Here is a 13129-nt window from a genome sequence, read left to right as displayed (position 1 = left end):
TCCCAGATAGAGCACCACCTATAAATGTGAGCAGATTCAGATTGGGTACAACTCTTTGTATTTCATTGAATGAGTTTGTCACAACCTATAGGGCAAGGTGCCAAAAAAGGGTGCCCTTGGCACTTTGTATCTAGCTTCTACTCTTATAAATAAGGATATCGATAAGAATGAATATCACTATCACACTACTATATTCAAGTGTGATTAAAAGTCTTAAAGGGCATGTAAAGTCTAAACTTGAATAAGGCTAGAAGTGCTCTATTTTGTATACTAAATACAAACATGAACTTACTGCACCACAAGCCTAATCAAACAAATAATTTATCCTTTCAAAGTTGGCTACAGGGGGTCACCATCTTGTAACTTTGTTAAACATCTTTGCAAGACTAAGACTGTGCACATGCTCAGTGGGGTCTGGGCAGCTTAGGGATCGTCATAAACAAAGCTGCTTGAGTTCTGCATGGCTGGGAAGTAAGACGGGGGCTCCCCCTGCTGTTCATAAGTATGATTGTTTCCCTGCAGAGCAGTTAGGGACCATCTGACAATTCCTATCCACAGCAGTAAATGAAGGGAGAATTTCACTGCATACAGTCAAGTTTCTTATAAAAACGGTAGACATTTTTTAATTAAAGTATATTGGAGATAGGTTTCTTTTTCATTAAAGTAAGTTAAAATTGGATTTTATTCTTTTGCCTTTACATGCCCTTTAAGGAAGTGGTATGATGGGAGCAGGAGAAACAAAAGTAAAATAGCTCAGGTGTAGAGAGTTGGGTTGGGTAAGTTTGGAGTTGATATACAGATTTAACAGGATAGAGATGAAGGGTTTGGAACAAGTACAGGTGATGACTACTGAGGAATAAGGAGGCTAAATGAGCTGATATGTGGTTGTAAAAAAAAAGAAAAGAAATGGAGAGAGACTCTACTCTTATATATTTGGCTGGTATGACACATATAAATATAACTTTTTCATGTCAAGGATGTATATACCTTTAATTGTTCATGGGAATGGTACATATATGATAAAGCTGGAATTCAAAGAAAAGGACCTGCTTTGATGCCACTGGGAGCAACATCCAAGGAGTTGGCGAGCAACATGTTACTCACAAGGCACTGGTTGGGGATCACTGCCCTAAGGTGTTTTTAAGGAAAAATTTAATAAATTCAAGATAGCTAGGGTGTAGTTTCTCTTTCTTGATTGGCTTCTTGACAAGGTACTACATAATTTGAAAGCAAATGTTTTTTGCTGTAAATGGATACTTGGAATTGTATACATCTTCTTGATTATATTTCAATGTATCTGGCTCATGTAGTAGTATGGTACAAAGTTCCCCCAGAAGCGTAACATATGAATACCAACCAGACATTAGCTTTTAAACAGCTGCTATGACAGCCATACTGCAGTTTGTATTACATTACCTCTAAATGAGCTGAACCAGTCAAAGCAAACCACTATTTGGCTGCTATGTGCTAATGTCCTAATGAAATTAGTTGAGAAAATCTATCATTCTCTGTAATACAATTCGTTTTCAGTAAGAAAGATTGATAACCCCATGAACCATATGGAAAAATGACACACAAAACGATTTTGTATGTAGAAATCTTTTTACTCTGTGGACACATCTTGTAGATCTTCACATTGGTCTGTCTTCCAGTACATTCTGTAACCCCACTCAAATATATAACTTAGAAATTTAACTTAAATATACAAATAACTATAAAATCTATAAATACAAGTATTCATATATTTACATAAATATTTTATACACCATATTTACAATCCGAACTACCCCGAGTGTGTAAGGGAGGAGGAGAAGCAATCATGTAATGTAGTTTATCTGCAATGTTTCTCTTAGGAAGAAGGAATGTTTTGGGGCACTAAACCCCTCTGTGCTTCTGACCTCTAGAAGTAACCAACACATGGCAGAAGTTGGCCAACTAGTGGATATTTGGCCCGGTTGGCTACCCAGGTGGTTTGGTAGATAACATTTAAGACTCTGTGCAGACCTATCAGGACAGGGCAATTGAGCAGGCCCAAACTTTGCTCTGTACAGGGGCTTCACACTCAGTCTTGAGTCACCTGACAATGCTTAGCTAGAAAAGTTGGACCATGGCAATTCAAAAATAGAGGAATTAAAGGGGAACACATTACCATGTACTAGGTTTATTTTATACATTTTCCTCCTTGCATGTCCACTTTTAAGGATAGGGTGACACAAGCTTGGTTCTTGAACTGTAACCCTGACTTTGGGGATTGGGATAGTGGGGTAGTTCTATAACAGCTGGAGAGCTGCAGGTTAACCAGCCCTGCTTTAGACACCCAAGTGCACAATTGCTCCCCTTTTTTGACACGGCATCCCATTATTTTCAGAGATTGTAGTCATGTCATCTGCATAAAGCAAAGCATTTAATTCCATTCTAAACATTATGTGGTGATGTTATTGTCGGCACACTGAGTTACACAGTAGATTACAAGGAGGTTATCTCACTACAGCTTGATACGATACTCCTTATTATAGTACTTTCACAAAGCATGGAAATGAAGAATACAGCTTGGCTCTTCAATAACTAGGTAAATCAATGACAAGATCTTTTCTATTAAAGGTTTCACTACACGCTCATCTTCTGCCTCTGAGGCTAGTGGCTTGCAGTATGACCACCCAGGAGCCCATGTCAGGGGTTTTGGTTTTACCCCAAAGGAAGTCCTAAAGACCACAAATTCTGCTCTACTTATTGTTAGATTCCATGCTGCATTATTCTTGGTTTTGTGGAGTAAGCGTAATGGTCCCACGGAATGCTTCTTATGTGGCCAGTAATATCCCTGATAAATCAGTTCTCTTTTTATTCTGTAGCAGTGAACGGCGTCTCCTGCCATATCCTAAAGGATCATTGGTATGTCTTTTGGAGTCATCTTTGTAGCCATTGTTTCCAAGGCGGTGAAGCATGCTGGCCAAGTTCTGAATCTGACAAGTGCCCAGGTGGCAGCCCCGTATGGATATTGGTGAAATATAACGCTTTTCTCTAGGATGAAGACGGGAGCTGGAGAAGACAAATTATATATAAAGTCATGATCTTCACTATGTTTTCATTCATTATTAAATATTTATTTCTTTAAATCGATAACAAATAAGTTATTTTTTTCAATATTTTGTTTTAGTAGGGGGAGAATGTAGTAATGCAGTATATTAAGGGGGTTATTTACTAAACTCCGAATGCAAAAATTACGAAAAATGTGTTTGTTTTTTTTTTTTAAATAAAATCGTGATTTTTTGGAATTGATTAAACCCAGAGGATGGAAAAGTCTGGATCAGAAAATCCAGCATCTCAGACTTCTCGAGGTTGCATATAAGTCAATGGGAGAAGTCCCAATGATTTTTTGATGTGCGCTGGATTTCGTGCAATACCTCGAAGTTTTCAGAGTTTTTGGGTGAAAATTCAGAAAAAAATCGTGAAAATCTGATTTTTCCCACAAAGCAAATTTTCGGTAAAAATTTAATAATAAATAAGCATAAAAAAACCCAAGCAGATTGGATCAGAGTTTGTAGCAGAAAATATTAACATAAATTCAGACTTTGATAAATAAACCCCTAAATGATAAGTAAACCGTTAACATAAGTGAATGTAAAACTGATGAGGGGGCTATTGTAAACACTATTGTAATTTACATTCATTATTTATTTTTTCATTCCAAGATATTAAGGGATACATGTACTGTTAATCTGAATGAATTTTGTTCCAACAGCACCACCTGCTGGTCAGTTTCCCTCAAGTCTGACCACCAAGTAGTCAAGGAAATTTTTGGAGAAAGAAAGCGGCTGCTCTGATGTTCTTCTGCTTAGGAAAAAAATAGAAACCTTTCTTAAATCTTTCCTAAGCAGAAGAACATCAGAGCAGCCTCTTTCTTTCTCCTGACAACTTCTTTGACTACTTGGTGGTCAGACTGGTGGGAAACTGACCAGCAGGTGGCACTGTTGAAGCAAAATTCATTCATATTAACAGAACATGCATCCCATAATATATTGGAATGAAAAAAAGGATAAATAATGAATGTACATTACAAAAGTGTGTACAATAGTCCCCTCATCAATTTTACATTCATTTCTTTTAAAGGTTTACTTTGATAGGTTGCTTTGGGTCCAGTGACAATGTGAGAACTTTTTTATACCCACAATATAGTGGAAATGACCAGTAAAATACAGTAAGTGACAATATCACAACAAATATATGATGTACCTTATGTGAGTATTCATGCTATTTATGGAATTGTCCCTTGGCCGATATTCTTTATTGAGCTCTGTGGGCGTGTGACCATCTGCAACTTGTCTCTCTGTCCCACCTGACGTCTTTCTTCCAAAATCTCGTATTTTGTCCAGGAATGATACAACCGGTGGAGGCATCCGTCTGTATAAAATTGAAAAGAACAGTTTAGCACAAATCCTGTAGATGGAAAACAATGGGAGTATTTTCAATGAGGACAATAGGAATCTGTAATGGGTTTACCTGTCTCTGTTGTCCATCCAGAGGGCATTGCAGAGGTTGAGACTGATCACAAGCAAAGGCAACACGAGACTTCCATGTGCAACCATGACTCACAAATCTGGAATGGCAAGCAAAGGGAAAATAAATACACTAATTATAGTTTCACAGCGTTGTAGTTAAACAATGAGCAGGCCACTTCCTCTAAGGGGGTCTATGGTTACATTTTAGCGTGAGTTGCCTGCTAAAGGCTTGGACAATGGGCAGTGCAAAGGATGCTATTACAGCTCTACCTAGTTTAGTTCCTGAGGAAATATTTGAATGAACAATAAGAAGGGGAGATGGTATTGCCCATTATTGTGGTTATTGTGCACTTTCTCAGCTGGGGTGCATAATCCATGTGTTGTGCAACCTTCACCTGTCAATTTGTAACCCAAACACCTTAATCCATCAATAAGCACCGAAAGCCTTTCACCTAGATAATTCCAGTTCCTGAGTTGAATTACTTCCCGCAGAATGCGTATGAAATTGGCTAATGCCATATAATGATCTTTCTCGTTATCTGTATAATTGTTTATATGGGAAGAAGGCTTTTTAGGGGTTAATAGAATGGGCTTCTCTTGTACATTATTCCTGTTTACTTTTTGTATTGAATGCATTTGTTTATTTGGATTTTATGCAAGATTATCTAAACATTTAGGGGCAGATTTGAAGTGATAACTACTTATAGTATTTTTCACCGAATTTGGCCGTCGAACGATCGAAGTAAAATCGTTCGATCAAATGATTAAATCTAGAAGGTCCCCTATCTAGCACTTCGGCAGGTTTAATTTGGCGAACTATTGAAGTCGAAGTTTTATTAAAGAGACAGTACTTCGATTATCAAATGGTCGAATATTCAAAGTATTTTATTTCGAATCGAATTCAAAGTCATTTCGAAGTCGTAGTATCCTATTCAATGGTCGAAGTATCCAAAAAATTACTTCGAATTTAGAATTTTTTTACTTCGAAAATTCCCTCAAATTCACTTCGACCCTTGATAAATCTGCCCCTTATTGGCAAGGGGGCTATAATATGGATTATCTATAACATGGATGCATTTTATATTTTGTAAACTGCCTGATCAGCTGCAGCCCCGTTTCATATTTTTTTCCCTGTTGTTAGTATTGACATTCCATACTGATACTTTTAGGGGTTATAAGTCCGAATGCTAAAAACGAAAAAAAATCTTTTGCTATAAAATCAAAATTTTTAGTGGAAAAAAAAAACTTGAATTTTTCGAGATTTTATTATACCCCAAGGATGCAAAAAGTCTGTTTCTGAAAATCTGCCATCTCAGACCTGCCGAGGTTGTATATAAGTCAATGGGAGAAGTATCTATCCTATTTGGAAGTTTCTGTAGTCTGTGCTGGAATTAGCCTGAGAATTTGACTTTTTCAGACCTTTAGGGCAAAAATCTGAAAAATTCTGACTTTTCCAGAAGAAGCCCAAAAAAATCATAGGATTTGGGAAAAAATCGTACGAGTCAGGTTTTCGATCAATTTTAGAGATTTTTTCCCTGATCCGATTAATTTGAGCTTTTTTTTTTAATAATAAATAAGGTCAAATCATGGATTATAGTTTGTTGAACTTTAAAAAAAAATATCAGAAAAATTCAGATTTTGATAACTAACCCTCTTATTGTCTTTCAGGGGTCCTCCGGCCCAAAAACATGAACACGTAATTCTAAGCAACTTTCCAATATAATTAATTTCAGTAGGTTTTAACGTTATTTGTAAATGGATTTGCTAATGGAAGCCGTATCTCTCCTACAGTTTACATTCTCTGCACTCCTGGCTCTGACTCCTGAAATAATATAGTAGAAGCCTGTGGATTGACAGCCCTGGAGGAGAGACCTGATATCTGCTACATTGTTCCAGAAGTTGCTTTCAGTTGCAATTACAGCTACAAATAATTTTCGATTTTAACGCAGTCTACTCTACTGGCTCTAGCTTTTTGGACAGTATGTGAAACAAGTCAATTAATAATAATAATACCTTGACAAGGAAAAAAAACATCAACTTCATAAAATTTTTGTTTTATTTTGTAGAAAGATCATTTTTGTGTCTTTGTGTTGCAGGTGGTGGATTAAAGAATGAGCAGCAGATACATCTAAGCAACATTCTCCAGCAATTCATTACAGACCTTTTATTTATACTATGATTTCAAAAAATACATCAAGGGGCCTATTCATTAAGTTCAAGTGAAGGAATAGAAGTAAAAAATGCTTCGAATTTCGACGTTTTTTTTGGCTACTTCGACCATCAAATGGGCTACTTCGACCTTCGACTACGACTTCGAATCGAAGGATTCGAACTAAAAATCGTTTGACTATTCGACCATTCGATAGTCGAAGTACTGTCTCTTTAAGAAAAAACTTCGACCCCCTAGTTCGCCACCTAAAAGCTACCGAACTCAATGTTAGCCTATGGGGAAGGTCCCCATAGGCTTGGCTAACTTTTTCTGGTCAAAGGATAATCCTTCGATAGTTGGATTAAAATCCTTCGAAACGTTTGATTCGAAGGATTTAATCGTTCGATCGAACAATTATTCCTTCGATCGTTCGATCGAAGTATTTGCGCAAAATCCTTCGACTTTGATAGTCGAAGGATTTTCATTCCCCAGTCGAATATCGAGGGTTAATTAACCCTCGATATTCGACCCTTGATGCATCTGCCCCCTAGTCTTTGGAACCGTAAAATAGTTTCCTTGCCCTAATCTATTTGGCTCAGGACTGGTTCTATTCGAGAGCAGTCACGCTGCAACCCCCCTATTAAATTGCATCAGAAAATACCTCTCGTTACAGCAGAATAAGGAAGCCTCTACCCGCTGCTGAGAGATTTACAATGAGCTGTAGTTAAGGTGTGTGTCCTAATGTAGAGGTGCTCCGGCTGTTCATTAATTTTAAAGAGCCAGAGCTATGCGATTATTGGGCTAAATATTTAAATATCAATTTTTAAATTTGATTTTAAATCAAAATAAAGCCAGAAAAATTCTACAGAATCTTAAAAACATTGGCATATCTCGGTGGCAAATCTATTTTGCTTTTAAATTCTTCATACTGGGGATTTTTACGGTAATACAACTGGTTTTACAGTTATTACTTCTCATAGTTATCAGCGTGCATAGATGGAATTTAAAAGTGTAATACCCTTATATTAATAATTTATAGAATTTGGAAAAATAATTATTTTTTTGTGTCTTGGTTTCAAGGGTCAACATAAATATATTAACAAGCTTTTTTTTACTTTGTAGGAAGTTTTTCCCTTTTATTTTTTTTTTCTAATTGCAGGATATCAGCATTGTTCATGTAATATAATATATAATATACTACAATATACTTAAGGCTTAAGAAAATGATAAATAGTTTGTATATATAATAGAAATAATTTGCACCCTTACCTTGTGGGATCTTTATAGAAATCCTTAGAATCTCCAAATCGTAAGCACAGTAGTTGGACAAGTAGCTGCTGGTGGCAGGATCTGTCCCCTTTTGCTGGCAGCTGTGCTGCAGTTTCTTTTATATCTTGCCTGACGTCTGACCTGGTAAAAGGAAGAAGGAGAGGGGGCACGTGCTTGGTGATGTCAAACCCACAGGGGCATAAACAAATGACTCACATGTACTGTAGGAGTGCATTGTTTGGAGCATGTTAATGCATATCTGTCAGCCCTAAGCCTTGCAGGTTTGCAGTAGCTGTTCACACATACACTAATGCAGCCTTGCTATGTTTTATATTGGTTATCATGTTGGTATGAGCCAAGCCCAGAGGCAATAGGACGGCAGCAACAGGAGGCTGCCTTCTACTAAATCAAAAACAAATGTGATAATAAAAGGGTTACAATTGTATGGAAGTAGCAGCAGACTATGGTGCAGGTGCAAAATCACCTTAGGGACTATGGATAAAATACTTACATCCAGTGGTTGTATTCTGCACCTTGCATTGGATCAATAGTCCAGTGCAATGTGCCAAATGCATCACAGCTGGGTGCAAGATACCTCTGCACTTATTGGTTACCATAGTCAGGCATTAAATACAGGGCTCCCCTGTACCTGGCACCCTCAGACACCTAGTGCATATGTTAGGGGTAATTATCGCTTTGCCATTGTAACCTTACCTGGTTGCTTGGAGTCTTTACCAGTTTCTCCTCCAGGAAGGTTAAAGATGTCCAACATTCAGTGATCCAACAAAGAAGAACTTTTTATTTACAGATTTCCTTCCATGCATGCATATTGGTTCACGTTCACACTCGAGAGTTTCCAAAACATTCACATCACGACTCAGTTACAGTCACTCCATCACTTGCAAAACAATCACCTTTAACATTCCGGTACCCCACCTGAGGCTCCACAGGCTCATCCCTTTCAAGGGTCACTCACCTCCCGGTCCTGACAGCCCGGAGGATACGCTACGCCCCCTGCCTTACTCCAGGTAGGAATTTATTGCCCCTCCTTCAGAATGCCTATGCCTCTCTGACACTGCTCCCCTAACTGGCTTAGCCTTGGCTCTTAATTATACAATTATACAAACAATGTAGGTCTCTATAAAAAGATATTGCATAAAACAGCTCATATCTAGATCAAGTACAAGCTACTGTTTTATTATTACAAGAAAAAAAGGAAATCATTTTAAAAAAGGTAATTTATTTGTATAAAATTGAGTCTATGGGGTAAATTGACTTTCCTCCGAAAATCCGCCAGCGCTGGCTTCGCGCACATCGCAACACTTCGCCAGGTGTAAATTCGCCTGGACAATGCTTATTCACGAAGATCCGAAGTTGCACACAGGGTACCGAAAGCTTGCGAAGTTGCGCTAGCGATAATACGATCAGCAGTTTGAAGTTTAGCGTTGGCTAATTTGCATATGGCGTGCAGTTAAAGTACAATGGACATATATGTTGCAGCAAATACATTACACTACACAAGGCCAGGGAACCTTAATAAAATAAAAAAACGTAGTGAATTTGCTCGCCTGGCGTTGGAGTGCGAAATTGTGAATCTTCTTTGTGAAATTGCGTGAGTAAAATTACGTGACCATCACGCTGGTGAATTTTTCGCCAGTGTTAGCCACTTCGCCCTTTAGTACATTTCCCCCTATGGGAGATGGGCCTTTCCGTAATTTGGATCTTTCTGGATAACGGGTTTCTGTATAAGGTTCATAAAATGTTAACTTTAATGGAAAAATGAAGAACTTGTCAAAGTCAATGTCAACTGAAAGGTAATTTACTGTAAATCTCTCCAGCATTAAAGTGCAATAACCATGTCACGCACTGCTGAGATCTGGGACGATTTGATGTGCCCGGGGCACGTAGGACGCCAGACAACAGGTTTTCCCATCCCATGACTGACAGCATTGAGAAGCGTTGCATCCTTCGCTCTCTCTCTTTAATGTTATGTACTGAATCCCGAACACAAGGCATGTCACCATGCCAGCAATTCTTAGCCTTTCCATGAAACAAATTAGGAATCTCCTCGAGGCACAGACAGACAGATATCAGGATGACTAAAATAAACTGGGATGATAGCAATAAAAGCAAACTACTGAGGCAACTAGGGGGCAAATATTAGATAAGAGTAAAAATACAGCAGCTTCAATATGTATTAAAGAACACTAAACTGTAAAATGGTCTGGTTAAGTTTTGCTTGGTAGAGGGAAGTACTTCTGCTAGATATTGTTTTATTGTAGACATCTTGACAACACATAGGGACAGCTACAGAATTGCTCCATGGTTTTTGCCATGGTTTATCTTTTCTGGTTGGATAACATAATATCAGACCATATGCATCTTGTAAGGACGATGGCTTAAAGGACCAGTAACATCAACATTTTTTTTTTGAAAAAAAATTTGTTAGTATACATCGGAAAAAAACGAAATGAAAGTGCTTTAAAGGAAAACTACACCCCCAAAATGAATATGTAAGCAACAGATAGTTTATATCATATTAAGTGGCATATTAAAGAATCTTACCAAACTGGAATATATATTTAAGTAAACCTTGCCCTTTTACATCTCTTGCCTTGAGTCACCATTTCGTGATGGTCTGTGTGCTGCCTCAGAGATCACCTGACCAGAAACACTGCAGCTCTAACTGTAACAGGAAGAGATCACCTGACCAGAAACACTGCAGCTCTAACTGTAACAGGAAGAGATCACCTGACCAGAAATACTGCAGTTCTAACTGTAACAGGAAGAAGTGTGGAAGCAAAAGACAGAACCCTGTCTGTTAATTGGCTCATGTGACCTAACAAGTATGGTTTGTTGGTTTGTTTGTGTACCCAGGGGGCGACCCTTATTTTTTAAAATGGCAATTTCCTATTTATGATTACCCAATGGCACATACTACTAGAAAAGTATATTATTTTGAAATTGGTTTATTTACATGAAGCAGGGTTTCATATGAGCTGTTTTATGCAATATCTTTTTATAGAGACCTACATTGGGGGGATAGCTTTCCTTTAAAGTAATTACGGTTGAATATACTGTTGACTTGCACTGTTAATACTGGTGTGTTTGCTTCAAACACACTGCAATAGTTTATATAAATAAGCTGCAGTGTAGTCATGGGGGCAGGGTCGGACTGGGGGGCCCGGGCCCACCGGGACTACTGTCCAGGGCCCCCTCCGACCCCCTACCATGATGCGCTCGGTGTGCTTGCCTGAGGGCGCCACTCGGCGCTCTGTATGAATGGCGCTGCGCGCATGTGCAGATGGCACTGTGCGGCGCCTAAAGAAATCTTTTTTATTTTATTTTTTAAAAAACTGGTCAAGAGAGGGGTCTGGCCCGGCAGGGGCCCATTAAGGGTTGGGGCCCACCGGGTTTTTTCCCGGTTTTCCGCCAGGCCAGTCCGACACTGCATGGGGGCAGCCATTCAAAGGAGAAAAGGCTCAGGTTACACAGCAGATGAGCTCTGTAGAATACAATGGTGTTCTACAGAGTTTATCCATTATCTGCTATTTAATCTGTGCCATTTATTTCAGTTGCCTCCATTGCTGCACCTCAACTTCTTTATGTAAATTATTATTTTAATTACTATAAAACACTTTCAATTTTTGGCGTTACTGCCTCTTTTACATGGCTGATGGCAGTGCATGTGATTGGTATGAAAACATAGTGGATCTGAGTAGTTATAGAGGGTTATTTACTAAACTACGAATGCAAAAATCACGTAACTTTGTGATTTTTTTTTTTTTAAAGAAGTCCCAACGATATTTTGATGTGCGTTGGGTTTCCTGCACTACCCCGAAGTTTTTGGGCAAAAATCTGAGTTTTCGTGTGAAAAATCCGAAAAAAATCCTGAAAATCGGATGAAAAATCCGACAAAAAATCATGAAAATCGGACTTTTTCCTGCAAAGCAAATTTAGAGAAAATGTGATAATAAATAAACATAAAAAACCCAAGCAGATTTGGTTGAAGTTTTAAGCAGAACAAATTGAGATAAACCTTTATCATAATGTTTAGTAACTGGAATGGGAATTGCACTCAACCTTATTCTCAGAAATACCGGTTGGCTCATACCTTATAGAAGTGAGTAAAGTTCCTGTAAGCTCTGTTGTAAAATACAAAGTAATCTCACCACAATAATTCTGTTGAAACTCTTACATCATCCATCTGTGTACATTGTATTTTCATAATTAGTCAGGTCTTCAGTCAACATCCATTGCCTGACGATTGTTTACACTGCTGTTTTCTAGCATGGCCTGCATGATAAAACACTTTAATTTTATTGGTATGACTGTAAGGTGCAAGATTTGATTGTTATGAAAAAACATAGTGGATCGGAGCAGTTTTATTCAACCTTTATCATAATGTTAAGTAACTGGAATGGGAAATGCACTATTTTCGGGAAAGTTTCTCTAAACTCTGTCATAAAATACATAAAAATAATCTCACCACAATAATTTTATCGCAACTCTTTCATCATCTACCTGCGTACATCCAGTATTTATTCCAGATCAGACCCTGCAGTGACCCTGTTTTGCCTGCGGATTGTTTACACTGCCGTTTTTATTGGTCCTAAATAATAAAATAATATAAAATGAATCATGTAAGGAGCCAAGATAAACTAAGGTGACAATTAGGTTGAAGGAATGGGGCGGATATGGTTAGCGAAGGGGCAGGATGACTACTGTCCTGTTAAAAGGGAAGTAAAGGCTAAAATAGAATTAGGATAGAAATGCTGTATTTTGTATACTAAACATAAACATGAACTTACTGCACCACAAGCCTAATCAAACAAATGATTTATGCTTTCAAAGTTGGCCACAGGGGGTCACCATCTTGTAACTTTGTTATACATCTTTGCAAGACCAAGACTGTGCACATGCTCAGTGTGATCTGGGCTGCTTAGGGATCATCATAAATTATCAAAATAGCACAGGTCAAATCAGAATATACAGACTGCACTGGGTCCTGTGTTGTCATGTAATCTAATGTGGATTTTATAGTTTTTGTATTGTTTAATACAAACCATCTCCAACTCGGCCAGTGGCTGCAGCAAAATAATCCTCCAAATAGAATCCCAGTTTATCTGTTTAAATCTGGCTCCATGATCTTTGTCCCTGCAGCTGGAGTTGGAAACAGTAAAGGGGATGTAAAGGCAAAAATAAAATCCAATAC

At 38.1% G+C, this 13129-nt stretch overlaps 1 protein-coding gene across 1 annotated transcript; it reads right to left on the bottom strand.

The window, feature by feature from the left end:
• Positions 1 to 1583: 1583 nt before the first annotated feature.
• Positions 1584 to 8129, bottom strand: LOC108697830 (pro-adrenomedullin). Its single transcript, XM_018228269.2, has 4 exons — positions 7915 to 8129; positions 4498 to 4594; positions 4231 to 4398; positions 1584 to 3036 (listed from the first exon to the last, which is right to left on the bottom strand). The coding sequence occupies exons 2-4, from the start codon at positions 4581 to 4583 to the stop codon at positions 2799 to 2801; spliced, it is 492 nt and encodes a 163-aa protein (XP_018083758.1). The 5' UTR covers positions 4584 to 4594; positions 7915 to 8129; the 3' UTR covers positions 1584 to 2798.
• Positions 8130 to 13129: the final 5000 nt, after the last annotated feature.

This window comes from Xenopus laevis, chromosome 7S, assembly GCF_017654675.1.
Source record: "Xenopus laevis strain J_2021 chromosome 7S, Xenopus_laevis_v10.1, whole genome shotgun sequence".
Taxonomy (NCBI): domain Eukaryota; kingdom Metazoa; phylum Chordata; class Amphibia; order Anura; family Pipidae; genus Xenopus; species Xenopus laevis.
The sequence above is the reverse complement of the archived record's forward strand: the minus strand, read 5'-3'. Positions and strand labels throughout refer to the sequence as shown.

Excerpts from the sequence above, each read along its gene's own strand:
- LOC108697830 (XM_018228269.2), bottom strand. The coding sequence starts at position 4,583 with ATGGTTGCACATGGAAGTCTCGTGTTGCCTTTGCTTGTGATCAGTCTC. Across the intron at positions 4,399-4,497 it reads TGGATGGACAACAGAGACAG|ACGGATGCCTCCACCGGTTG; the intron begins GTAAACCCATTA and ends AATTTTATACAG. Across the intron at positions 3,037-4,230 it reads AGCATGAATACTCACATAAG|CTCCCGTCTTCATCCTAGAG; the intron begins GTACATCATATA and ends TGTCTTCTCCAG.